General features: G+C 37.3%; 2 protein-coding genes, 1 non-coding gene and 3 pseudogenes across 9 annotated transcripts in view; 3 read left to right on the top strand and 3 right to left on the bottom strand.

Moving 5' to 3' along the window:
- Positions 1–7,640, bottom strand: part of LOC104741607 (uncharacterized) — a 57,835-nt gene extending 50,195 nt beyond the window's left edge. The window contains exons 1-6 of one of the 5 annotated variants that reach the window (XM_010462496.3): positions 7,235–7,634; positions 6,889–7,000; positions 6,449–6,541; positions 6,154–6,354; positions 5,820–6,053; positions 792–4,210 (exon numbers count right to left, since the gene is read on the bottom strand). In XM_010462496.3, coding sequence (XP_010460798.1) covers positions 5,841–6,053; positions 6,154–6,354; positions 6,449–6,541; positions 6,889–7,000; positions 7,235–7,533 — 918 coding nt within the window. In that variant the 5' untranslated portion in view covers positions 7,534–7,634 and the 3' untranslated portion in view covers positions 792–4,210; positions 5,820–5,840. Of the gene's footprint in view, positions 1–791; positions 4,211–4,613; positions 5,043–5,686; positions 6,054–6,153; positions 6,355–6,448; positions 6,542–6,888; positions 7,001–7,234 lie in introns of those variants that run through there. The other 4 variants (XM_010462495.2, XM_087484052.1, XM_087484051.1 and 1 more) reach the window with 4 other exon arrangements.
- LOC147928200 (uncharacterized) lies at positions 36–3,279 on the bottom strand. Its single transcript, XM_087484053.1, has 2 exons — positions 894–3,279; positions 36–725 (listed from the first exon to the last, which is right to left on the bottom strand). The coding sequence occupies exon 1, from the start codon at positions 3,277–3,279 to the stop codon at positions 2,605–2,607; it is 675 nt and encodes a 224-aa protein (XP_087340179.1). The 3' UTR covers positions 36–725; positions 894–2,604.
- Positions 3,335–3,440, top strand: LOC147928199 (small nucleolar RNA R71). The gene has a single exon (XR_015581175.1). It is a non-coding gene; the product is annotated as a small nucleolar RNA R71 (small nucleolar RNA).
- An 8,332-nt stretch (positions 7,641–15,972) lies between the features above and the next one.
- LOC147928198 (uncharacterized) lies at positions 15,973–18,895 on the top strand (annotated as a pseudogene). The gene is made up of 2 exons (XR_015579189.1): positions 15,973–16,057; positions 16,265–18,895. The product of XR_015579189.1 is annotated as an uncharacterized LOC147928198 (transcript).
- Positions 18,896–19,722: 827 nt separating this feature from the next.
- LOC104743627 (protein ABC transporter 1, mitochondrial-like) lies at positions 19,723–21,480 on the bottom strand (annotated as a pseudogene). The gene is made up of 6 exons (XR_015580795.1): positions 21,460–21,480; positions 20,965–21,372; positions 20,642–20,867; positions 20,411–20,563; positions 20,205–20,301; positions 19,723–20,119 (listed from the first exon to the last, which is right to left on the bottom strand). The product of XR_015580795.1 is annotated as a protein ABC transporter 1, mitochondrial-like (transcript).
- A 3,298-nt stretch (positions 21,481–24,778) lies between these two features.
- LOC109128827 (uncharacterized) lies at positions 24,779–26,066 on the top strand (annotated as a pseudogene).
- Positions 26,067–27,973: the final 1,907 nt, after the last annotated feature.

Genomic DNA, 27,973 nt, shown 5'->3' with positions numbered 1-27,973 from the left:
AGACTTATTATATTTTATCATCCTTTGAGCTTTACTTTATTTTATTTTTCTTTACTATCTTTTTTAAAAAAAAAATCAAAGGTGTAGGTGAATAATGGGGTTATCGGTAATTTACCTACCCCTCGCTTCCAAGCTTTGTGTGATCATTTGACTCAAGAGTAGAATAATGAGGTCATAGGTAATTTACCTACCTCTCTAAACTGATCAAAATCATTTCATCTTTTATTCATTCTTTTTTTAAACAAAGCTCTCAGGAAAAATATTTCAAACTTTAATAAGGGAGAGGAGTACCAATTTTTTTCTTTTCTGAAATCTTACTTGACAGGTATGAACAAGGAGTCAAGCTCTATGAACATCAATCTCCTTGATTAGGTAAAAAGAAAAGTGCAGAAATTACCTCATGCTTTTATGGATTCTGTTGGAAATTCGGATGTCTCTGGTTTACTGGTCAGCCTTTGGGTGACTCAATAAAACTTTTTTTTTTTCGACTGACTCTCAAAAACAAAAACGTAGTTAGTAACTGCCTCCCCCAGACATAAACAACACTGTCCCCAGTGTTATTAAGTAAGAGATTGGCGAATAAAAATAAACAAAAAAGAATTAGTATTGAAATTGTGAACAAAAATGTGTTACCAATCCGGATGTTCTGTGTCGACCGACGCTGATGGTGTATCGGTCGATGCACTCTGCAGATGCAGAGAGTTCGAACATTACTCCTGAGTTAGCTGCGATTAATTTGTGTTTTTCTCACTCATTAGATGTTAGCACTGCTAAGAATCACTCAAACACAAGACTAAACGCAACATGATAGATAGAAGTTCATAATTCAATACAAATTCAAACTGACTCAAAGCAAGAATAAAAATGACTCAATTTAAGTGGAAAAGAAAAACCTATGAGTGGGTTGCTTCCCACTAAGCGCTTGTTTTCAGTCATTAGCTTGACTGTGTCGGATCTCAGGCATCCGGTGGATCGGAACATGATAATGAATGCTTCCGGGAGAATGTTCTCTTCATCCAAGGGGGTGTGTAGGCAGTAGGTACATGAGATCTGCCAAGGATGTGAGGATCATGAGCAGGGCGGGATTTAGGTATGGGTGGATTTCTTTTAAATCCTGCATAATCATCAACAGAAGAAACAAGCGCTCTACGATAATCTCGTGGCTTGGTTAACTGCAAAACAGTTTTCGTACCTTTGAAAGTCTTATTGATGATAGAAGAAAGTTTGGGTGAAGAAGATGCATACCTTGGCCTTACCTGTGGGTTCTGGACTGTGGAATGATGAGATTTCAACTTTATAACTGGTCTAGGATTTGCAGCTAAAGAATCAACTCGAGTATCTTCGGTTTTAGACAAGTCCAGGTCAACTCGTGAAAGTGTGTTGATCGATGCAACAGCTGCATCGATCGATGTTGAGCCTGCAACTCGTGTTTCTTCAACAATTATGCAACTTTCCTCAGCAATCCGTGTTTCCATTACAAAAACATCATTTACCAGCGACTTGCCATGGATCAGAACCTCATCATGGTCTCTAGTACTGATTATATCATGATCTCCACTCCAATCTTCAAGCTTTAACAGCTTGCTTACTCACTTCCTCAACAGGCTCCAACTCTTTGACATACCCAGCAGTAATGTCTTCATGAAGTTCTATGAGCGGATCATCATTAGAAGCAATTTTCACAGAAAATGTCTGACCATCAATATTGGGAGCCCTTCTCAGCTTGTCCATCTCAAAGTTCATAACCAAATCATCTACATTCAGAGCTATGTGTCCCTTCTTAACATCAATGATGGCACCAGCTGTAGCCAAGAACGAGCGTCCTAAGATGAGATGATCACTAGGCTCTTTGTCATATTTCAACACCACAAAGTCAGTGGGAATCATGCAATCTCCAATCTTGATTGGAATATCCTCTAAGACACCTTCAGGAATCCTTCTGGACCGATCAGCTAATATAAGAGAGATCTTAGTTGGCTTGAAATCTGTCATCCCAAGTCTCACAACAACAGAATGGGGCATCAAGTTAATACTAGAACCAAGATCTCAAAGAGAGTGAGTAAACCTTCCTGTGAAGATAGAGCAATCTAACACAAAACTTTCAGGATCTGGTAACTTCTCTACAATTCTACTCTGAATCACTGCATTCACTTTCTCAGATACAACCACTTTCTCTTTCCTCTCCTTTTTCCTTTGTAGGGGCTGATTCAACAGAATTGAGCTGACATCCTTGGTTAGCAAAGCTCCTTCCTCATGACTCAAACCATTGGTGACCATTCTCTTTACATACCTCTTAATCCCAGGAGAAAACTTGACTACATCAATCAAAGGCATCTCTATCATCACCTTGTCCATCATAGCTTTGCATCTAGCTTCTTCAATCTCCTGCTTAGACCTCCTAGGCTTAGGAAAAGGAACCTTAGGCTTATAAGCTTACTCTGAAGCAGGTGGAACTTGAGGAGAAACCGGAGCTGGTCGTGGGGTGTGTCGATCGACAATGGTGGTGCATCGATCGATGCTCTCGTTCTGGAGTGAGTTTGCCTCGATGGATGGTGACTGCATCGATCGATGCATTGTCATAGCATCGATCGATGTTGGCTCCAATTACGTATCTTCGTCTCCTTCCTTCACCAAAATCGCATTACAAGCATGCTTGGGGTTCGACTCTGTTCTTCTAGAAAGAAGTTCCTCTTGTCTTTTAACAGACCCAGCAGTGTGAATCACTTGATTCTCTAGCTTCTTAACATGAGTCTTTAATGCATCAAATTTCTCAGTCAGCTCAGTGTATACAAAATTAATCTTCCCATTGAAGTCTACTGTTAACTTCTGTTGACCTTCCAAAATCTGTCCAATCATTGATTCCATCTTGCTCTCTGAATTTGGTGGAGGGAGGGGCTGGTAAGAAGAAGAACCATAGTTCCTAGTGAAGTTGTTGTTTGGATTTCCTGAGAATGAATTCTTCTGACCAAAGCTCTGATTTTGATACCCAGCTCCATACACATAGTTAACACTTTCTTCGGTAATCTCTGGCTTTGGCTCAAAAGTCTCAACATCTTCAGCAAAATGGACAGACTTCTTTCCCACAAGAAGATTGTGGACTGTATCCAACTTAGCATTCACCGCAGCAAACTGATTTGAACCATTTCCTTCATGTGCTCTTTTCTGCTCTAGGTCTGCATTCTTAGTGTTGTTGCTTGAGGCTAGCCTTTCAATCAACTGTTCAGCTTCATTCGGATACCTTGTCTTGAAGTTCCCATCACTAGCTGCATCCAAAGTCATCTGATACCTCTAGTCAATCCCGTTGAAGAAGATACTAATCAGCTACACCTCTAAGAACCCATGATGAGGACAATCTCTCTGGTATGCTTTCAACCTCACCCAAGCAGCTATGTAAGATTCAGTTGGTCCTTGTCTAAAGGTGGAAAGCTTAATCTGCAGCTCATCGGACATTGCATCATCATAGAAGTAGTTCAAGAATGCCACCTTGATATCATTCCAGGTCTTAAGAGATCCTGGTTTCAGTTGCCTTAGCCAATGAGAAGCTTCCCCAGCAAGAGAGTAGGGGAAGAGCTTGCAATAGAGATAGTCCTCTGTGACTCCATTAGCCTTGATGCTTGTAACTATATCCTCAAAGTGCTCAATGTGGTCTAGAGGCTTCTCATGTGGCAGGTTCTGGAATGGTCGTTTTCCAACAAGAGCAAAGTAGCCAGGCTTTAGCTCAAAATCATTCCTTGGGAATGGAGGAGGGACAATTGCGGAGCGGTTCTCATAGAATAAGTCTGGCATGTTGAAATCCGCAAGAGTTTTGCCAAGCTCTCCATTGTTGTCCCGTCTAGCCTGATTGTGACCTTCCACGGCTCTGGCATTGTGTCGATCGACGCCAATGTTGCGTCGGTTGACGCCTTCTAGGTTGTGTCGATCGATGCCGTCGTTGCGTCGCTCGACGCCACGTGCATCATCCTCAACCACGACGAGTTCTTCCTGAATAACTCGTCCTTCAGCATCAAGTTTCTGGTCTTTCTCGTTGTACACATGACCCTCTTGATCCCTCAAAACTCCAGCATCATCAGGTCTCAATATGAGTGTTTTGACCATCTTCACTGACTTGGCTGCTTTTGTGTTTTCACACTCTAGTTGTCCTAACTCTTGGTTTGTAAGCTTCACAACTGGACCAGTAGGATTTTTCCTGGTGTTAGGCTTAGGCATGTATCTGAAACACACAAGGGAAAAAAAAAACGTGTGAGTAAAATAGAAAAATAAAAATTTAGACAAAATCAAAGACTTTAAACTAATGGTGAATCAAAAGAGTCCCTGTCAACGGCGCCAAAATTTCATATGCTCAAATTTAACCCTGAGCTACTCTCTCAAATTAAGAGAACAATTGTAGTACAAGGGATCGAATCCACAAAGACTCCAGATTCACACAATCAATAATCCTAAGATCTAAATCCAGATGACTAATCAAAGATCTAGCATTAAGAACAACCTATGGTGAAGAACAAAAAGATAATGAATCCAAAATAAACAAATCTAATAATCCGTGAAATCCCTAATGAGAAACCCTAAACCTAACAAGCAGATCTACTCAAACATAATTGTTATAACACAAATCATGAATAAAATATATAGCATTAAGAGATTAAAGAAAGAATAAAAGGAGTTCTAAATCTTCTCTGAATGAGTCTTGATTCTTCTCTCCAAAAGCTCTCTAAAAATCTCTCAAGGTTTTCTTTCAAAAAGATTACAGGAAAAATAAAGCTTAGGTCTAAACAATGACCATAAAAATCCTATATATATTCCTAAAACACGTCCAGGGACTAATGATGCAAATATGGAAAACTTTGGGACAGCTTTGTAAATCTTCAAAACTTGTGGGAAAACTTCCGATTTGATTTTTGGCTCTGTGTCGATCGATGCCATCAGTTGCATCGATCGATGCTGACTTCTGAATTTGCCTCTCAACTTTGTAGCTTAGCCTCAATGCTTGATTAAGCTTCAAATCTTCCTATTTAGCTCCATTATGCTTCCATCCATACTAAATCCTATAAAAACTCAAAGACTCTAAAAATACTAAAAAGACTCTATAAATAAAGACTTATATTATGGCTAAAACACCTAAAAACCATGATATATCAATCATGCTACATTTTTCTGTGTGTGTTTTTCAAATTAATATGTGCCGCTGTGATTCTTTAACCAGTTCAGCATGTCGTTTTGTGTATTTCATAAATTTTGATGTCACTTATATCAATTATAAAGTGTATAGCATACATTAATTTAATACGTATAAAGATAATTTATACTCAAAATTATGATTAAAACAACTTTGATCACTTAACTATGTTTCTATTGTTTCAAAGAGATTTTTAGTTATTGATTGCCTTTGCTACAGGCTTATATTTTACTTCTTATTGTTTTAATTAGATTTGTATGAATGATGAGAAGCCATAAACTGCTTATTGAACTAATTAAGAATATAACAGACAGGTAGAGCGAGCAATACTTATAAAAGAATCAAAACAGAAAATTATTAAATTAATATTTGTACGTTGTTTTTTAATCAAAAATAATGATTTGTGCACTATTTCAGGATGAATAGAGAGTAGACGTAAAAAATGATTTCTTTCATATTTCAGGATGTGAAAGAACATAATTTGTTGTCATTTTCAGGTATGAATAGAGAGTAGGGTGTGAAGAATATTAGTGTTAATACCTGTTCTTGAACATTTCCAGAAAAGAGAAAACACACAAACTAGCAGATGAAAGGATGGTGTGTATTGTCAAAAAAAAAAAAAAAGGATGGTGTGTTTAATTTATACCGTAAGAGTGTATGTATGTATTCATGACCACGGCCAATTAGCATCTCGCCATGCAAAGCGACATCCTCCAAAACTTCTACTACTACTACTACTACTACAACCGTCCGCATTTAACCCATCTAACCCGCGGCAACGAAGTTCTTGATCACGTTTCGCTGAATCCTCTCTATATGCTGGGTTCGAGTATCTCGGGTGTTGGATAAAAGGTACATTCTTCCACCACAGTTTAAGTGCCTTAAAAACAAAAAAAAATGACACATGTGAAACTCGAGCAGCCAAGTTGATCAACGTTTTGAATATATGTGCTTAAAGATTTGAGTATATGTTCACTTACATGCCAATAAATCCATATCGCAACCTTATGAGGCATCAACCAGAAGAAAACTGCAGGATTAGACACTACTGTTTTCGGTATTCTTTTCGCCTTTAATGTCGCAGAGAAATAGTTACCGAGATGAGGATGCTTCGATTCAATGGAGACAGATAACTCCTCTCCAGGTTCATTAGCTCTGATTTTCCAGTTCCCAAGCATATCCTGAAAAAGTTATGGAACTTCACTTTTAAAAACAGTTGATCAATCACTCAAATTGATCAAAGATGATAACAATATAATAAGACAAACAACATACCATGAAAGGACTGACTTGTAATGATTTAGCAACCAAGTCAGATTCAGGGTCGAAAACAAATGTCACTCGTTCCCCCCATGGCGTATTTGTAACCTACAAAAACCCTCTTATCATATCAATAGAAAGACAGTAATACCACAAAGTCAATACAACAGGTATGTGATTACACATTCTCTTCCCATATTCAGATTACGTACCATCGCCATAGATCATTAATATTGGTTCAGAACATGTATAAACACACACTAGATATGTCAGCTACAAAACAAACTCTTTCCAGTTTTTGAAAAGTTACACATGTTTGCATATATATATATTAATACCCAACAAGGTCAGACCATGGAACTGACAAAATGGTTGTAGCAGACAAGAGTGAGAAGCTGAGAGAGAAATCAAGAAACAGAGGAGACAAAACATATATCTATTATCTATAAATGTACCTCAGCAATGCATTTAGTCAAGCGTTTACTTGATCCATCCAAGTCGTAGCAGTAATACAAACTCAATGGGTTTTGCTCATACCCAACGCTTGGTGGTATAGTCAACAGATAGCTGCATACAAAATTACAGATTCATCCAACATTATCTATTTGATCCACAGTTTAGTTACAATGATAACACAACACCAAACCTTAAAAAACAAAACTGAAATTTAAAACCCAAACAGAGTCTTTCTGATAATGAGATTTTTTTTTTCATTCGCTTTTGGTTGATCGTTTGTGAAATTTTGGAGAATTTAATCAAAACAATTTCGATTTCGGAGGTATCATCATATTTGAAACTTACATAGGCCCGGTGGTGCGAGAAACACGGCGAGCTTCATTGGCGGAGAGATGATCCGGAGGCGTGGTGATAGCTTCATCGAGGTCGAAGAGAGCGTAACGAACAGAGTAACGGAACGAGTGGCGTACAGGACGGAGACGGTCATGCCAAACGGTGCCTTGGTAGAAAGAGACATTGGGATCTACGGCGAAGCGTGAGGGGAAGAGACGGTGGAGAAGGAAGCGAAATGGGAGGAGAAGAGAGAGTAAGAAAGAAGTGAGTGCAGAGTAGAGGATCGAACAGAGGAGATAAAGCAATTCCATATCTCTCCACCTTTTTCAATGTCTGAGAGAGAGAGAGAGAGATGAAGATAGACCAAAGAGAAGAAGTCTTTTCAGTTATCAAAATAGTTTTTCTTATTATTAATTTATTTTAATAATTATTATTATGGTTATAAAATAATTTTGGCTTGGCTATTGCGTGGACGATACTAAAACCGCATACAATATTTGAATTTGCATTCGAATGATTTAAGTCTAATCCAATTTTATTTAATACTGACTGATCATATTAATATTTAATCTATATTATTAACTCGGAAGTACACTTATTAATAAAAAAACAATAAAACAAAAATACCATATAATGTCTGCGAAAAACAAAACAGACGACCATGGAAAAAACAAATTGAGGGTAAACTGGTAATCTAATTCAACAAAAACTCGCAGATCCTTAGTGACCCAATGTTACCATATTCGAATCATGGATATACAAGAGTAACCAATTCGGATCTTGATTGGTGAAGGACGCAGATCCTCATTATTTTCCTAATTAAAAAAAAACATAAATTAGTTACCATAAAGTGAGAACTGAATAAACAAAATCTTTCAGTTAGGATTTAATCTTTCGATTTCCCAAATCATAGCAAATAACATTATTATCAATCTCCATATCTTTCTAAACATCTTATTATATAAAAAGTTGGGTTTTCAAATTTAGCTATTAACTGGATCATGACACATGTCAAATATACTGATGAGATGTTGACACGTGTCAAAAAATTATTAATTTTCAAAACAACTAATTAAAAAAATAACATTAAATCTACATAAAATTTATATATTTATATCTTTAAAATTCTTAATTTTAAGGAAAATTAACAAAACTAATTTATTTTCCATTGTACTATAGTTATATTAAACATTTTTTTTTAATTAGATTTTGACATGTATAAACAAAAAAATAATTCATTAAGCATGTATATTATTATTAATCAATAAATAGTGAATAACAAATTAAAAAAGAATAACATAAGTTATGTCAAAAGTATTATTATTTTGAAATGTAATAGAACAACAAATTAAGAAAATAACATTCTATCTACATAAAAATTATGTTTGTGAAGTGACTTTAATGCAGTGGTCATTGATAGTGGTCATTGATAAGTCCAATTGTACAAGGCACCATCACAGCAGAGACTTCGGCTAATAAATCGGCTGTTGTGGCCCAAATGTTGACAAAAATATATATTATATGTTTATATCGAAAGCTTTGATCTTTGATTTTTTTTTCCGATATAGTTTTGCCGATCTATTGCATGGGTCTTTGATTCGTGTAGATTTATCAATGGAAGCTATCATATGCAATGAAATGGAATCGACGTATATAAATCCCATGAAATGGAATCGACGTATATAAATCTCGTTAATTGAATTGAGGATGGAGACACTGATGGAGGTTTCAAAAGTGATTCTACAGTTAGTAGCATTATAAGTTTGGAAGATTAGTCGGTGATTGATGTTTCTGGTCAAAATCTAGAGTTTTCTCTTCTGAATAATGTTGATGATTCTCGTACTAAAACAAGAGCTGCTTGATCGAGTAAATGAGAAGCGAATTTCAAATTTGGGAAGTTGGAATGGTAAACCATTTTAAAATTGGTTTCCAACCGGATTTATGTGGATTTCTATCGGATTTGGTTCGTAAATCGTTTAAATCCAGGTATATGGAGAAATATATGAGAAAATTTGATTCGGGTAGAAATAAGTTGAGAATTTACGATTCAAAATATTTGAGACGAGGTCATAGTTTTAAGTAGTTTTGGTACAATGCGATATTCCTGAGGAGTAAATAGGTCGCTGATACTTAACGTGATTACGACATATGTCATGTTTTGGATTGTTTATAAAGTTTCTATTTTGTATACACCATCTTGATTATAATTTTCAAATTTTTATTTTTATTATGTTATATTAACTTTTTCTCAGTTTCTCAACTTTTATAAGGTTGGTCATAAAATCATTGTAATAGACTATATAATTTTCACCAATTGTTTCTCCAAAATATCTTTGGAGTAAAAAACATCTATGGTTAAAACAATTATGTACCAAAACAATTTTATTATATAAAGTTGGGTTTTCAAAGTTGGCCATTAACAGGATCATGACACGTGTCAAGTATACTGATGAGATACACGGCTGAACAGCCCGCCATAAAGGCCACACACGGCTAAACAGCCCACCACAAAGGCCATATACGGCTAAACAGCCCGCCATAAAGGCCACACACGACACACAATGACCCCATGGTCCGCCACTAAGGCCATACTAGCCTCTCCAAGGCTCACAACCACTAAAAATGACAACTTCCAACTCACATAAAACTTTCCATTTTTAGAACGTTCCACTTCTGGAAACTTTCCTCTTTTAGCAACTACTAATCAGGAAACCTTTCCCCTTTAAACGACAGGCTCGCGGAACTTTGTATCACGAGATACACTTTATCTCCAACCTGACCTGTTCGGACCCCATAACATGGCCATCTTGAGATAAACTTTATCTCCAACCTGAAACTCAAGATCTCTCCTCCTCTTGTCTGCATAACTCCTCTGCCGATCTTGAGCTTCCTTCATGTTCAGCTTGAGAACTCGAATCTTCTCTGAGGTCTCCTGCACAAAATCTGCCTCGTACATGCTCCTCTCGCCCACCTGAGTCCAGCATAACGATGTACAACACGGCCTCCCATACAAAGCCTCGTAAGGAGCAATCCCAATACTCGCATGGTAACTGTTGTTGTAAGCAAACTCTACCAAGCTCAAGTGATCTGCCCAATGGCCACCCCAATCAAACCCACACATCCTCAGCAAATCCTCCAACGTCTGGATCGTCCTCTTTGACTGTCCATCTGTCTGGGGATGATAAGATGTACTCATATGCACCTTAGTGCCCATCTCTGCCAAGAATGCCCTCCAGAACACCGAAGTGAAATTGGAATCTGTATCAGACACAATGATCGCTGGCACTCCATGCAACCTGACTATCTCCTTCACATACTTCTTAGCCAAGACCGCTGCTCCATCAGTCTTCTTAATGGCCATAAAATGTGCCGACTTAGTCAACCGGTCCACAATGACCCAAATAGCATCAAACATCCTCGACACTGGCAAACCAACCACGAAGTTCATAATAATCATATCCCACTTCCACTCTGGAATGGGAAGACTCTTCAGCAATCCACCTGGTACCTGATGTTCAGCCTTCACTAGCTGACACACATCACATCTCGCGACCCAGCTAGCCACATCCTTCTTCAACCCGACCCAATGATAGTACCTCTTGAGGTCACGGTACATCTTAATTGCTCCTGGACGAATAGAGAACATGCTCGCATGAGCCTCTCTCACGATATCCTGCCTTAACTCCTCATTCTTAGGCACACAAATCCGCCCATGTACAAAAATAGTACCATTAGCTAAGACCTGATACTCCGAATCAACAACCTTAGAGGCATTCACCATCCCCAAATCATTCTCCTGAGCCAAACGAACTCTGCTCAGGAGATCCGCTCTATCAGCTGCAACCAAGCCCAACGGCTCCTGAGAAACCGCACACAAACTCAAAGCATTGATCTCTCCTACCAGAGAATCCATATCTTGCTCCTGAGCCGAACCTGCCCTCTTCCGACTCAGAGCATCTGCAACCAGGTTAGCCTTACCAAGGTGATAAACTATCTCAAGATCATAATCCGTCACCAGCTCCATCCACCGCCTCTGCCTCAAGTTCAGCTCGGGCTGAGTGAATATATACTTCAGGCTCTTATGATCTGTAAACACCTGTACCTTTGCACCATAAAGATAAGATCTCCAAATCTTCAGGGCAAAAACTACATCACCCATCTCCAAGTAATAAGTATGATAGTTGTCTTCATGCTTCTGCAACTGCCGCGAAGCATAGGCAATTACCTTCCCATGCTGCATCAACACACACACCAAACCAACTCTGGATGCATCTGTATAAACCACATAAGGTTCTCCCTGCTCATGCAAAGCCAACACTAGGGCAGTAGTCAACATCTCCTTCAGGCTTGCAAAGCCTTCCTCACACTCTTGTGACCAAACAAAAGGAACATTCTTTCCTGTCAACTTAGTCATAAGACATGCTCTCTTCGCAAACCCCTGCACAAACCTCCTGTAGTAATCTGCCAGACCAAGGAAACTCCTAATCTTTGTGGCATTCTGCGGTCTAGGCCAATCTCTGATAGCCTGAATCTTCTCTGGATCTACAGAAACTTCATTTGCAGACACAATATGACCCAGAAAACTCATCTCACGCTTCCAAAAACTGCACTTGCTCAACTTAGCAAACAACTTCTGCTCCCGCAGCTTCTCCAGAACTGCCCTCAAATGCACTGCATGCTCTTCAGTACTCTTAGAACTAACCAGGATGTCGTCGATGAAAATGATGACAGACACGATCAGAAACTCCTGAAACACGCTGTTCATCAATCTCATAAACGCTTCTGGCGCATTTGTCAACCCAACGACATCGCCACGAACTCATAAACCCATACTTGACGAACAACACCGATGCTCCCCACGGTGAAGTGATCAGACGTAAGAATCCCCTATTTTCTTCCTCAACTCTACTAGACTAATAATCAAGTATGCTGACATTAACTCACCACCACCCGGATATCAACACCTCTTGTCCATCCAAGAACCTCTAGTAACTTGTCTCTTAGGGAAACTTCCACAAGATAGCTTATCACAAAATTAGCTTTCCGCTTAGCAATTCTCCACAGTAAATCATCAATACGAGCGTAATAAAACAAACAAGTACCATACGTTCGCATATTCTCATTCACCGCATCAAATGCTTTGCAAGCCGCCAACTCAAACCACTTGCCTTGTTTCTCTCAGCAAGCTTACCAAAACCCTGAATCTAGCAACCATATCCATCTCCAATGAACTTAATCCAACATCGTCGCAACGATTAGATTATCCTACCATGAAGGCTTCTCGTAAACTTATGTATTTGGCGAACATGCCTTTCCCGGCTCAAAACTGATGCAACTCCCCTTCCAGGGACTCCAGCACCACCGGCCTTACAATCCTGGCGCAACAGCCACACATTCATAACCGCTCTGGTCATAAAACCCGGACCCATTGGTCAACACATCCAAAACCCGAGATTAAACCACCGTTAATCTCTCGAGGTCTACATTCAATCGTTATGTTTATACTCACGTCCAAGGCATTGCTTGCTCCCAACTCCTCCACCCTTAGGTCGCAACCTTTGAGCCATACCGATCTCACTCTCAGACCAGCGTCTTCGAGTTATACCGTCTCACTCTTGGACCATAACCCTCAAGATCTTGGTATCAGAGGAACTACTCATCCCCTCAGGGGAACATCATCCCCTCTACCACTCTTGGAGCCTCCAGCCCCTCGAGTTATCGGTATTCAGGAGAATCACCATCCCCCCAGGAGCATCAATCCTTAACGACTATAAACATCTCTCGAACAAAAGTACCTCCTATGGTCCGAGTATAACATTGCAATGTTATACATGCCCACTCAACTTCTTATATCAACCTGGATTACCCACAAAACAAAGAAGTATTTGATTCAACTGCATATGACCACCTATCTGCCCCTTTAGGCTCGATACCTCTCGAGAAGAATCTCGTACCGGTCATCTACAACTGCTCCATCCTCCTAAGAAAAAATGGATAGTCCTCAACATCCGCAGCCCTCGGCTGCACCCCGCCACATGAGGTACACTGGAGCCTGCACTGGTACCCCTCTCAGTAACCGCTCCCACAGCACGCCAACAGATCTGCCTAGCGATCATCTCGACCCTGGGCTCCACCTACTGCAACCTCACACTTGGGTTCCCAGCACCCCCGGCACGCTCACCGGCTAACCCCCTCTGGTCACTCCTGATATGCTTGCGATCATACAACATACCTCCTTGTGGAACTCTGGACCACACACTCGCTGGCCTCAGAACCCGTCCGACCACGACCACGACAACGTCCATGTCCACGACCAACAACTCAAACACCTTTAACCACTGCACTTCCAAGAACAGAGGCTAACAAGCAATCTTAACATAACACAAAACCACAAAAACATAAACTCACCGTGGAATCACATTGTAGGCTCGAAGAGGATGTTCTAGGACTCCATGCCACACAAAATTGACTAACTGAAACGAATCATGCAATCCCAACATCAACAACAAAAACCTAGTGAACCCAAACCTAGAACCGTAAGGGCTCTGATACCAAAACTGAAACGATCTGACCAATTTTTTTTTAAATAGTAAATAATAATAATAATAATAATAATAATAATAATAATAATAATAAATACTCTATAGCTAGTGGTCCCATACCCACTAGCCACCTAACCACACACACACAACAGTGGATAACATAACCAATACCAATATCCATTAATAAATAACCAATAATCAAGTATATCAATTCCAATAACCAAACAACAGGGAAACATAGAACTAACAATCCTAACAATGTTCTAATGACCCACTCTAGCAACCTAGCAATGCCAGACAACAACCAATCGAGTCCCTAGAACATCCTCCTCTTCATTGCCTTGATTCCACTAACACATTTTGCCTATACCTGCACCACAAACACAAATTGAGATGCATGAGTATTTGATAAACACTCAGCGAGGCAATCCTCCCATCTACAGGGCTATACACACAAGCAATAAGATCTCTCATGCCACAAATAACAACAATAAAACAAACCAGGAGCATGCACAATTGACCCAACACAATCTGGTTACTGTTAGAAAGGTATCGACCGATACCCGAAGGTCTCGACCGACACTGGTCATCTGGTGTCGACCGACACCTGCTCGACACTTCCGAAACCCTAACGGTGTCGACCGACACCTCCACATGGTGTCGACCAACGCTCGCTAAGTCTCCGAGTCGTCCTAGCGTTGGTGTCGACCGACACCATTGTCGAGCAGTGATTTCCTTCGAACAGAACCTCTGAATCTCGCCTCCAAACTTCTCATTTTCGTCCCACACGATCTCAGGAACGAATCCAAGCCTCAGGAGCTACGAAAAACTCACAAACAACCAAAAGAAACAACCAAACAACACACAATATCACAGAAACAGATATCTTAGCTTAGATATGCCATGATCATGCACTCACCTTAGCCAAACAACGAGATCTAAGTCCAAACGACGAAGCTACCTCCACAACAACCTTCCCACCACGTCCCTAGCCTTGGATCCACACTCTCCAGGAAGAAACTCTCTCACAGATCAAAGGAATCTCCCAAAAACCTCAAGAACAGGTTATGGAACACTTTTTTCTTCATTTCTCTCTAAAACTCGCAGAAACGGCTAAAGGGACGAAGGAAGTCGAATTTTCCCTTATAAACTCGAGTTTAGGGCTTCCCCTAAACCAACCACGCAAACCGGACGATTAAAATCAAACCGATCAAACCGTCTGCCAACGGTGTCGACCGACACCACAAGTGGTGTCGACCGACACCCTAACCAAAGTACCAAAAATGGTTTGCGGATGTTATATTGGTTAAGATTTATGATTTATTTTTTTCAACAATTTTTAGACTTGCATATCGTGCGGGCCTTTATGTAGTAATCTATAATAATGTGACATTAAGAAAAAATTCAAAATAAAATTCAACACACCTAAAATTTTGGAAAGGCTAATATATGAAAGATAAATTATAGGAACACTATTAATATTTTAGCAACTAAATCTACGATTACTCTAAACCATATAAATTAACATTGTAATCACCTTATATTTTCATCATTATCGATCAAACTTATTCAACTAAATCTACCAAATCTCCAAATCATAGCAACTAACATTGATATCATGTTCTATTTTTCGTCTGGCGAATAAGCATATTCCAAAAATCTTCCATTGAGGAAATACCTCCTCCTTGCACCCATAAATACAACCTTCAATATGATAAACAAATCAAAACAACGCTCATTTTAGAACTATAAGCAAACTCAACTCACAATGGCAGCCAATGATGGGTTCACCGATCTTGCCAACATTAAGCCATTCAAAACCAGCTGAAAATCAAGGTCAAAATCGTGCACACTTGGAAACAATACATCATCTACATGGGATTATGGGAGAGACCACATATGATATTGGCTGATGTAACTGTAAGTATAGATTTTTAAGATTAAGCAGATATGATTTAATCATGTTTAAAACATGTTTTCATTTGGAACTTTATGTAGGGTTCTTTGATCCATGCAACTATTAATTAAGTAGCATCATGAGCAAAAATTTCAAAGGCTAATATTCTTCGGGGAATGGATAACAATGGAGAACTTCACTCTCACAATGAACTCACATTGATTGGTACGTGTTTTTAGTTACTAACTAATATATTGTTATTGTTACTATATATAGATTAACTTTTTTTTCTTTTCAGATGTAGTTGGTCAATTAGTTAATGTGGGTGCCATCAATACGAGTGAAGCTAATAAATAAACTATCGAGAAGATTGGAGACTGAGTTGAGAGACAATAGGTAATTTTACCCTAAATATAAAAATTTATATTATTTAAATGTTTATGATATGTCTTTGATGCTTATCAACCCAGACCATATATCCAGCGGTTCAAGAATTCGTAACCAAATATATTCTAACCGTTAAAAGTAGTTTTGGACTTCTTAATGGCTTGATATGTCCTTTCTATGAGTAAATTAATGGTTTATATGTGTATATATGAACAGATTACAGAATGGCTTATCTCTGACATTCCAAGCCAAAAAAGGGAAAAAAGCAGAGAAGATACGATATAAGAACCGAATTCCTCGCAGTATACCTCTTTCAGGTCTGCTCTGATCTACAGAGGTATCACTCTTTCTATATATCCTACTGAACTCTACATACTCGGTGAAGGGGATAGAGCGTGAAATACACGCGCAAGATTTTTTCTCTCTCGATAAGGCGAAACCAAAACTTCAGCTTTCAGATTTGCTTTCTCCGGCGAAGCCGCAACTGCGGAGTCGTCGTCGGCTGCTTCTCCTGCTCTTCATTGGCAAGATAAGCTTCATTAATCCGACTGCCAGCACCTCCTTTGATGAAATCGGTCTCGGGTTTATCTCACGTCAACGGAGCCAAGGATGTTCATGGAGGAGAAGGAGTGGCCGTCGATCCTCCAGATCCTCGGTGGACACAGAAGACTTCTTCTCCATTGGTGAAACCTCCTCGTCAAGCGGCGGTGATCTCCTTGGTTGATGAATCTCAACCGGTTGTTGCTACAGGGGAGATTGTTCTTCCCCTTACCTCCTTGGCGAAATCATCAAGAGTTGGATCGTCACTAGCTTTGTCTGGTTCTTCTTCTCGCATAATTACAGATTATTTTCCGAGATTAAAGCCCACAGTTCCTGTCACTACCATGTCAACAATCTCTCGGCTGAGTAACATTGTCGTACAAGATGAGTCTGAGGGAGTCAATTGCGATGGTGAAGTCGTCTCCGTTCTGCCATCTCTCCTTGTCACACAAAAACCCGCTACTCAACACAAAAAAAGCTCCTCCATTGTCATCCTCTCCTCACTCCTCACCTCTCAAGGGAGCATGGACTGTACCACTTAAAATGGTAAAAAAGAATGACTCTAATGGTCTTAATCTTGCAGTGAAGAAAACAGTTGTGGATTCAAACACTCCTGAATTGGATCACGAGGATGCTATTAGGTTTCCTTGGGCTGCTAAAATGGATCCTGCAGCAAGGAATCTGTATAGAGCTACTTCACCGGATTACATGGAAGACGAAACTCCAAAGGTAACAATTCCAAGTCATGTCTTGAAGCAAGGTCTAGAGAACCAGAAAGAATATGTCTTAGGCCAGTTCTATAGATGTAATCCTCCTTCTGGTGGCTTGGTTCATGCGGTAGTCAATAGAATTTGGGGAAGGAAGTGTAGAATCTTTATCCGCAAATTAGATGACTCTAAGTTTCTCTTCTACATCCCAGATGCTTCAACAAGAGCTTGGGTTCTTCAAAGAGGTTTATGGCATGTTGATGATTGTCTTATGTTTGTTGCTCCTTGGTCCACTGCAGATACTTTTGATATCCCAGATATCTCGACAGGTTAAAGATTCCGAACAGTCTCTACTCAATTCCAGGAATTAGCCATATTGCTTCAGGTTTAGGTGCTCCTATGGCTACCTACAAACCAAGACTTGACCCTTCTCTAATGGTTGAGGCTAAGATCTTGGTGGAAGTGGAGTTGAGTAAAGCATTCCCTCCTAGGATTGCAGCTGTGGATAAAAAGGGAAACATATCTATGGTTGATGTTGAATACGCTTGGGTTCCTGTTCAGTGTGGAGATTGTGGACAGTTAGGACATAAAGCTTCTCGTTGCATGAACCAAAAGTTGCCACATCAAAAAGCCACCAAAGTTGTCTCTAATGAGGTCAATGCTCCTGCCAATGTTAGTTTATCTACCGCCCCAGCTCTAGTCTCTCCAATCAATCTTCAACATGAATCCACGAATGTTGTCATTCAACAAGGCTCCAAAGTCCAAGACGATTCAGCCCTACCCATTGAGGCTGTCCTAATACAAGTCTCAGATCTATGCACCAAAGTGGTAGATTGCCATACAAATATGGAAGTTCAAGTTTTATCTAAGGTTGTTTGCAATACCGAAATAGCTAATGAAGTTGCAGTCACAAAAGATAGTGATGTTTTTAGTGACCGAGAGGTAAGAAGTGTCCTTGCTAAAAATAAGTTTAGCCGTTTGGGCTCTTCTTTTTCAGATGGGGATTCACTTCCCTCAGATGGAGATTCAGTTGATGCAGAGGATTCTGATAGTGAATCTGAAATGATGGACCATATGACTCCTTCCGGACAAAGATTACTGCGAGAGAGACCGGTTCAACCTTCCATTAAAGCTAAAGAGACACAAGTCTTTTATTGCTCGAGGGAGAGGACAACGGGGTCGTAGATCACGTGGTCGTGGGTGCTGTGGACGCGGGCACCGGGGACGTGGCTAGATGTCTTTTCGATGTTTAACAAAGCCAACCGGAGCGGAAGATTCGGTTACTATCTATGGGTCTACTTGTATTATTGACCTATTTCTATACTGCTTTTGTAGCTTTTAAAACTTTGTGACTTGTTTCACAAAATACTGAATGACTTTTTGTCATAGCTTTTGTAATATTCAGGTTATATTAATAAATAAAAAAAAAAAAAAAAAAAAAAAAAAAAAAAAAAACTCTACATACTCTTTCTATTTTTAAGTTTTTAGTTTTTTTCATTAATAAAGTATAAGTAGTGAAGTGTAATCGTGGACTTTCTAGCATGTAGGACTTTCCAGCAGCAAAATAATGTAGGGTATTTAAGCATTTGGAATGTTGTGATTTTTTCATATTTCAGACTTTTAATGTTATAGGAATTTTTTTTTCTTTTTTTTTTTCTTTTTTTTTTTATGTTATAGGAATATTATTACTTACAGAATATTAATGTATGCATCTTATTAAGTTTATGAAAAAACGAAGTGTTCTATAAAAGCAAAATCTATTCATAATAACTGAAACTTCGAAGAGAAAAAAAATTTTCAACAAAAGCTGACCAAATATGAAGTCACTAACGTTTTCAACTGAATACATTCTCAATAAATACACAGACATAATAAATTAATTTTTTTATCCATATGAAATATAATAACTCGAGAAGTTTGAGAAATATATATAAGATAGAACGTGTGGGTAATATATTCGAAAAATTTATTGACCTATTTATGTCAAATATCAGAACAAGTAAAATGGATAAGAAACGAAAACATGTACTTCAGAAAATTGGTGGGCAAAAAAACGGATTACTAGTTAGTAATTATTTAGTCGTAGCAAAATCGTTCGTCGTAGATAATTGTCGCAATTTGCTACAAATTTATGACTAGCGAAAAAGTAGTAAATTGCTATGGTTTGTGACAATTTGCTTTAGTTATTTGTTACGGATAGAGTCTGAAAAATCAGTAACAATTAGCTTCAAAAAGTAACAAAATGGGTGTCGGATAAAGGTGACATTTAGCTACACATTGTTTTGTGACAAACTTGTTACTGATTAAGACAATATAGTTGTGAATAATTAGTAACATTTAGCTTCGCATTCACCGTAACAATTAGTATTTGTGACAATTAGTTACGACGTAGATAGGAAAATCAAAATTTATAAAAAGCTACTGAAATCACAAATAACCTGCAAATATCATTGCAAAACAAAATTCCAAAAGCTCCGATTACAGAAAATAAAACAGAGTTTTAAAAATGAAGAAAATAAAACAGAGTTTTAAACATTCAGAAAATAAAACAGAGTTTTAAGCCAGTAGATATATGGACTCGGTAATGATTATTTTACCATTCGTAGATAGTCATCGACGAATTTCTTGGGGTAATCACGGGCTGCTCTAAAATCTATAAGATTGATTGTATTTGTGGCTTCATTGTATAAGAAGTTACCCCAGTTAGGATCTGTCTGCATGAAGCGGAAGACAAAAAGCTCTTTCAATGTGAGTTTGAGCATCTTCCTTCCAACATAATCTCGTGTTTTCTGATCCAACAAAGCTACTTTATCAATGGGGATCCCTGTGATAACACGTTCGTAGCAAAGATTAGTTTATCATAGCATTATAACGAATCGTCGGAGCAGAGTAAGCGGAATTGTACTTACCAGATATAAGTTCTGTGATTAGAATCTTTTTGCTTGAAGTTTCATCTACCACACGCGGAACATAAAACCCTGGAGTGTCTGAAACAGCTCGGTGCACCTAAAACATCATCATATTATTATAAAAAGGATTCAACACATTCACAAGAACGAAGCATCACACACATTCTACAATCAAACTACAGTCCCAGCAGAAACAAGGCTAGTACCTGACCAATACTCGCTGCTGCTATCGGTTCATAATCAAAACTAGTCAACTTGGATTGCCAATTAGGACCTAATTCAGCATCCAAAACAGGATTAAGTTGGCTCCTCGGCATCACATCTGCACCTTGACGCACATATTCGAGAGCATTCAAAATCTACAAAAGAACCTATCTTTACGTCAAAACAAGGGATACCAAACTACCACAAATCAGACACAAATCTAAAGTAATTACCGGAGCAGGGACAAGACTCTCGTCCTGTAAACTCAACATTTGGCCAACTTTAAGAGCAGCTCCACGCATTTCACACAATCCAAGAGCCAATCTTTCAGCATTTTCCTTAGACATTATAGATGAAAGCGCAGGTTTATTATCTTGTGTAGCTGGTGTCCCATTAACCATCCTATACGTAGATTCTTTAACAGCTCCCCAAGCAAGAGCAGCTCCTAAATTAAAAAACCTTCACAGTTCACACAAAAAAACTCAAACTTGTTAAACAATTGATTCTATCTAACCTAAATTAAGCAACAAAGTGAATGTGATTTGATTCTAAATACCCATAAGCTCTTGCAATAGGTGTTGATGGAAACTTCCGTTCTCTTAAGTCTCTGTCTCTTCACCGGAGCTCCTACAACTTCCATCGACGGAGTTGACGCAACCGCCCTTGATTCGGCATCTCTAACTCCAATAACCTCGCCTGAAACCTTAATCTCCTCTTCTCTATTTGAATTCTTAGCTTCATCGATAAGCTCGCTTCTCAGGTCTCTCGAATCAACAACGATAGGTTCGGTGCTATCAGATCTAATCTCAGGCGTTACGACGACGACGCCAGTAGATATATGGACAGCTGCTTCAACGGAGGCAGAAAGGGCTTTAGGTTTTGTTTTCTGATTTTGTCTAAGTGTGTGTAAACAAAGAAGGAGAAAAATGGTAGTGTATATTATGTTGGCTGTAGATATATTTTGCTACGACCAACTCGTCACACATTGTGGTTTTTGTTACAACTAAATTGTAGAAAAATAATCTCAATTATTTTATTTATATTTAACTACAGAATACACCGAATGGTCCATGGCTACAAAATAATTTATCCCTTATTTTGTAGTAAATTTGCTATAAATATTTTCTGTAGCTTTTTGTAAAAAACTTGCTACAATTAGTAACTGATTTGTAACAAAATTGATTAACTAATATTTTGTCGCTAATGCGTAGCTTTTTGTAAATATAATTTGTTATTATTTATTCCGTAGCAATAGTTTGTAACTATATGTCCAGTTTCTTCTAGTGAATTACATATAATAAAAACAAATTGTATAATTCTTTTTGTCTAATCCGACTAAAATACAAATCGAATACTAAATTGGTATGAGTTTGGATTATGAATGTTTACACTCCTCAAAAATACTTTTACAAACATAATCCCACACATATGTGATATGTTATAAATCTACTAAGAAATTTGGTTTTTGAGATAAACTCCGCACGTACGTACGGGTCCGAACCTAATGCATCTTAATTTAAAGGAACTAATTTATATTAATAAAAAAATTGACTGGTTTATTTCATTAAATAGTTTAGTTGCTAGTTTTCAAATGGATATACATATCACACCGGCTTGAGTGATTTTTTAATTAAATTGTCTAATTTAATTCTCTTAATTATTATAATCAGAATGTTAAATTAGATTTAAATCAAAATTTGACTAGTTTTTTTTTCTTATTAATCTTGGTTTATTTGGATTATTAAATAGACTCGCACTAGAATTACTTAAAAAAAATTGACACTCTGTTTTATTGGTGATGGTGAGTGCATAAAGAGACAAGCCATATTGATCAAGTGACTGTCCAAGCCATTCTTATTCCGCGTTTCCGCCTAGGAACCCTATTATTAATTAGGTTCTCCTCCACCGCCCCGAAAGTTTTCCAAATCTGGTCACTGATTTGGTTTCAAAAAAGTGTCAAGAAAGTTGAATGCAGTGAGCGACCTATATATATATGCAGGTAGCTGCAAAACTAGCTATCCAGTTACTTTTTAATGGTTTCAGTATCGAAAATGTATTCCCTGTTTGGTTGCAACCTGTTTTCGAAGTTGGTTTTTTGCCTGTGTACCATATCATCATATAAATAGAAAAACCTAGTATGGTCTAGGTCAATTTGATTTTGACGGGTTTCGTGATTTTAAGTACTACTACTAGTGTTTCCCCCTCGATTGTTCCTATTATTTATTTATTTTCAATTATAAAAAAAAAAAAAAAGCTTTCAAAGATTTGTAAACAAAGAAAAGGATTTGAGTTATTTAGGGTTAAAAGGTTGGAAGTGAATGAAAAATAAACCAAAACAAGGAAACAAAAATCTATACTAATAAAAAGTATGAGTTATAAGCTCCTAAGGCCGTCCACATAGGACTTTAAATAATCAATAGAAATTTGACATATCATTTATTAATATTTTATACAATTTCCAGAATTTTCTATATTAAGAATTATTTTAAACAACCTATCATGATTTGACATATCATTCATTAACATTTTCTAAATTTACAGAATTTTTTTAAAAAAGGAAAATTTTAAATTTATGGAAATCAAAGAACAAAGCACAATATCCCACATCGGCTAGAAATTTTTTAGACAATGGTTCAGAACTAGTATAAATAAGATTAATATGTTTCCAACAACGAATGAGTAGGAAAGCTTGATTTATCACGCGTCCAAGTTCAAAAGTTTTATTTGGTTTGATCTGGTTTTTTCTTTGATCAAATTAAAACTTTAAACAGTTTCAAAAAAATATTATAATATTTAAAAAAATTTAAAATTTTAAATATTATAAATATTGAAACTTTTAAAAGTTCTTTCTTTTAAAAAGTTTTTAAATATTATAAGTTTTAAATTTTCAAAGTTTAAAATATTGTAAATATTGAAAATTTTTAAAAGGTTCAAATTTTATATTTCAAAACCTTTTAAAAATTTAAAATATTATAAATATTGATGCAAACATAAATTATTTTATTTATCTACATTTGTGCTTTTTATTTCTTATGAGCTGTAAAACATATTTTTGTGTATGATTTTATAGATGAGTTGATATTCTTTCATTAATTTTTTATTTTTGGGTCTAAGCAAGAAGGATTGACATCGCAAGACCTTAATTTGATGTTTGATGGACGACAAACACACATGTTTTATTAGCTATACATAGGCATGACCAGGATTACGGTTGTCACGGTTAAGGTTTATTAATCATCGGTTATGGTTAGAATTTTTTTTTAACCTTAACCAGAACCGTTTAACAAACGGTTAAACGGTTACGTTTAAATATAGTTACGGTTCAAGCGGTTACTGTTATATACGGTTACAGTTATTTGATAATATGATACAGTTGATATTATTTGATGATATAATATAATTGATATTATTTATTTATAATTAATATGTTCTTATAGTGTACTCATATTTCTATATATCATATGATTCATATTAAATAAATAATTATTAGTATATTTTATTATGTTTTTAAAATATTATAAACTAAGTAAGGATTTTGGTTTGAGAAGTTTCTAAACGCGTGGATCTAAAACCAAATAAGTATATGGATAAAATTGTCAATAATTGGGTGCATGTGTTGACTATGCTGGTAATCATGAATTTCACAAATTTTATGAGAAAAGAAATGATTTTGTTCTTGGAGTTTGATGGGTTAACAAGTTGTGTGGTAGTCTAACAAAAAGTTTTTCAGTGGAAGAATGTGAAGAAGTTGACGAGGAAGATGAAGAAAAAGAGTATAACGAAGAACCAAACGGTAAAAGTTACGATGACAATTAACATAAAAATTGACAATGAAAATGACAAGAAAGAATATGCAGAATAAGAAAACATTGAATAAAAAACACGAAAACATAGGTGGTAGCGATCAGTTAAATATGAAAACGAGTTAAATTCATGATTATAAAATTGTTTCGTTTTTCTGGTGGTCAAAGAAAATGGTTTAGGATATGTGAGGTCATCAGTTTGATTTGCCTCGCCTGGACGTCAAGTTAAATTTATGATTTTTTTAGCAGATTTGATTTTATAACATAACTGATTTTTCTATTTTTAAAAAATTGTGTATCTAAAATTTAATTTTTTTCTTTAGTACTAATTTTAATTTTTTTTATGAGATAATATTTTATTACTGTAATCAATAATATATAATTTTTATCAAAATATATCAAATAAGCGTGCGCGTGGGTTCAAAACCTATTATCCATAAAGATACCATAACAAATTTGGAGATGGAAAACTTGGTGGCCAAGTTACTCCTTGTGTATTAATAATTGAGGGGACAAGATTACCAAGTCTTCTGTATTAATCTCTTGTTTTTCTGCTAAGAACGATAAATGTCTCTGCTTCTCAACCAGCCATCGCAGCTCTGCCTTCGTAAACCGGTGTTGGTAAGAGCCTCTCCCCATGTTTCTAATGGCTCCTCATCTTCCTTGCTGCAAATTCCTCCTTGCGTCATGCTCGTCGCTAAACGTTGTGGAGCGGGGGGTCACGGAAAACCAAAATATTTCTATCGTACCAGTGAAAAAAGTACTTATGATCATTTGGCAAAAAAGGCGCCTCTTGAGTTGGTGTATACGCATACAATCCCATGGCAGGCTTTCTACCCTAAAGAAGAAGGTGAAAACCAAGGCGATGTTACTGATGCAATGGTAACTATAGGTTTATCTAATGGCTGGGTAGCTTCTTTGAAGAACGGAACTGTGCGTCTCCAAGACGATCTAAACCCGGCTGCATCGGATTCAGATCCAAAACGTATATCGGTACCTCCTCTTGTAACTCTGCGTCATTGCCAAACCCAAATCGTCACCAACGTTGCAATGTCCACACCTTCTCCAGACGAAGAGGATTGTGTTGTGGCTGCTAAGTTCTTGGGACCTCAGCTCAGCTTTTGCAGACCGGGTCAAAGGAACTCCGAATGGATCAATGTCAGAATCGAAAACCCCTGTTTCTTCTCCTCCCGAGTCATGTTTTCAAAGAAACATGACATGTTTCGCATACCCGGATCTGGAGGCCACCTCATTGCATCATGGGATCTCCGCAAACACAAGCACACCCAAGATTCAGAAGGTGCGATATCAAGGCTTTCCCGAGCTGACCAAGACCAAACGCGAGCTTTTGAATTCATACACCACGAGCGAACACTTGGTGGAATCACAATCCACGGGTCAAACATTCTTGCTTAAGTGGTACCAGAAGACCTACGAGATCATTGACACCTTAATGAAAACAGAATATTTAATGGTGTTCAAGCTTGATGAAGAAGGAAATGCGGTTTATTCTAATGACATCGGAGATCTCACCATTTTCCTCTCAAAGTCTGAACCTTTCTGTGTCCCTGCTAGCTCCTTTCCCGGAATGCTCCCCAACAAAGTCATTATCAATAGTTTCTCCGAGGTCGGACTTCGGAGTATTCGATCTGCCTGAATGCCACTGCGACTGCAAGGGTGGTTCTGGTTCATCTAGATTCGGATTCAGTTCTCCATACTATATTTCACCCTCAAGATATAGAACAGTAGTAGTTTGGAATAGTGTCTTGAGTCTAGAGTCTACTCTATGATGTCTTCTATTTTTGTATATTTAATCTTTCATCCATGTTATGGTTTATGTCAATATCAATTCTACAACTAACAGAGAAAAGAATCACATCACAACGTCCCTACTTTCGCATCCTCCTATCCAGTGAGGTTTATTTTATCACCGGTTCCATCTTGCCAGGGAGATATTAGTTTTAATTTTACCTCGTATAAGGTTTCACAGATGCATGAATCAAAATTATAAATATTGCAGCTATAGACATTTGTCATCACATATATATAGGTGGACTTAAGCTGATCCACCTTGGGCACGTATTGCTGCTCTTGTTCCTCACGTAGTATCTTGCGCAGAAGCTGGTGATGAAATTTCAGATAAGGTCTTGGTTTATGCAGCTGAGGATCTAGCTCCCAGTGTCAGTGTGAAAGCTGTTGTACAGGGACTTTGTTTATGTGGCGAATGTGATTTTACATGTCCAGCTGAGTCAGTCTCTGTTTTTTATTCTTTTTCTCGATCGACACTGCCGGTTCCTTATAGTGTCGGACTGTATTGCTTCAGATGGGACAGCTGAGTGAAATTTTTGATATATATACATACATGTTTTCTTTTTTGCTCATATAGAAAAATTTTCTACAATCTTAATCGAGCACCTTGATAAATTACTATAAATTTAAATAACAACCGAGTAATCCACAAGACTATTAATCAAACATCGCTTCGTGTAATGATATTTTTCTTTAATTAACTTCAATTTTAATCAAATAGCAAATGACGGAATAAGAATACTCAGATTCCTCTCTTTTTGAAAGGCTCATAACAATGTGAATCTTCCAATATTATTGCTTTTTCTGATAACTTTTTTTTTTTTTTTTTTTTGGGGAAACCATCAGCGTGAAGAAACATCAGCATGACATTAATTGAATACGAACATGGAAGACTAGAGTTAAGAGCAAGAAATGTGCTATTAGTGACAATGGATAGATGATAGAAAATGCATAGGTGAAAAATTATCAAGGATTTGCTTAAGTGAAAATGGAAACGACTCAAATCATTAACGTAAACCATAAAGATAGAAAAAAAGAGCACAAAATTTATGGAAAGTTTGCAGAATATGTTTTCTGTGGAAGACAAGAATGTTCTAGGGAGGAATCATGGGGTTTAACCAAAACATCTATCATTATAACACAACTTAAAAAAAGCATCAATAGGATGATTACCTGAAGCAAAGACATGCAACTCTCTATCTTGGCCTTTTGTTTAATCTAGAACTAGCCAGGATCCTACATATCACCAAACCCACTAGTCGAATATCTTCCTTGTCTCTAATTAACAAACTTTGAATCTCATTTATATACAATTAATATATTTGAACAATCTAAAAATTCAGAAGCGTTGAAACGTGTGTGTATTTAGCTTGAAGAACATATAGTACTCATTACTCAATGAACTAGCTTGCAGAATAACACTGGGTTCGCCTAACTACCCGGAAACCGAATAATACATTACACAACATTGAGATTTTTGTTGATTTAAACGACGGTGAAGCACATAAAATGAATCGACCAAATAATAATACAGTTTGATTAGTACATAGTACCAATAGTCACGAAACCCGTACGTCACAAATCAAATGACATTCAGTTTTTTTTTTTTTTCATTGACCTAGACCACACTAAAAAAATTATTTAGTGATTATCATAGGTACACAGGCGAACCAACTTCGAAAAGTGGTTGCAACCAAACAGGAAATTTATCTTTGATACTAAAACCATAAAAATGTTACTCGATAACTAGATTTGTAGTTGTATTATAAAGGGCCCCACAATTTTAGATGCCCTACACCAAAAAAAAATTTAAATACCATTTTTATTATTATATATAAAATCACAAAAATAATAATATAAAATATTATTTTCATAATTTAGATTTTAAATCCACAAACCTAAATATGTTCCTTTTGCTTGCTCCCTTTTTTCATTTTTCTTTGTTTTCTATGT

This window comes from Camelina sativa, chromosome 14 (genome assembly GCF_030686135.1).
Source record: "Camelina sativa cultivar CO46 ecotype springtype chromosome 14, ASM3068613v1".
In the NCBI taxonomy this organism is placed as follows: Eukaryota; Viridiplantae; Streptophyta; class Magnoliopsida; order Brassicales; family Brassicaceae; genus Camelina; species Camelina sativa.
This window is presented reverse-complemented; position numbering and strand designations above follow the sequence as displayed.

Coding starts and splice junctions, on each gene's coding strand:
- LOC147928200 (XM_087484053.1), bottom strand. CDS start 3,279: ATGACTTTGGATGCAGCTAGTGATGGGAACTTCAAGACAAGGTATCCG.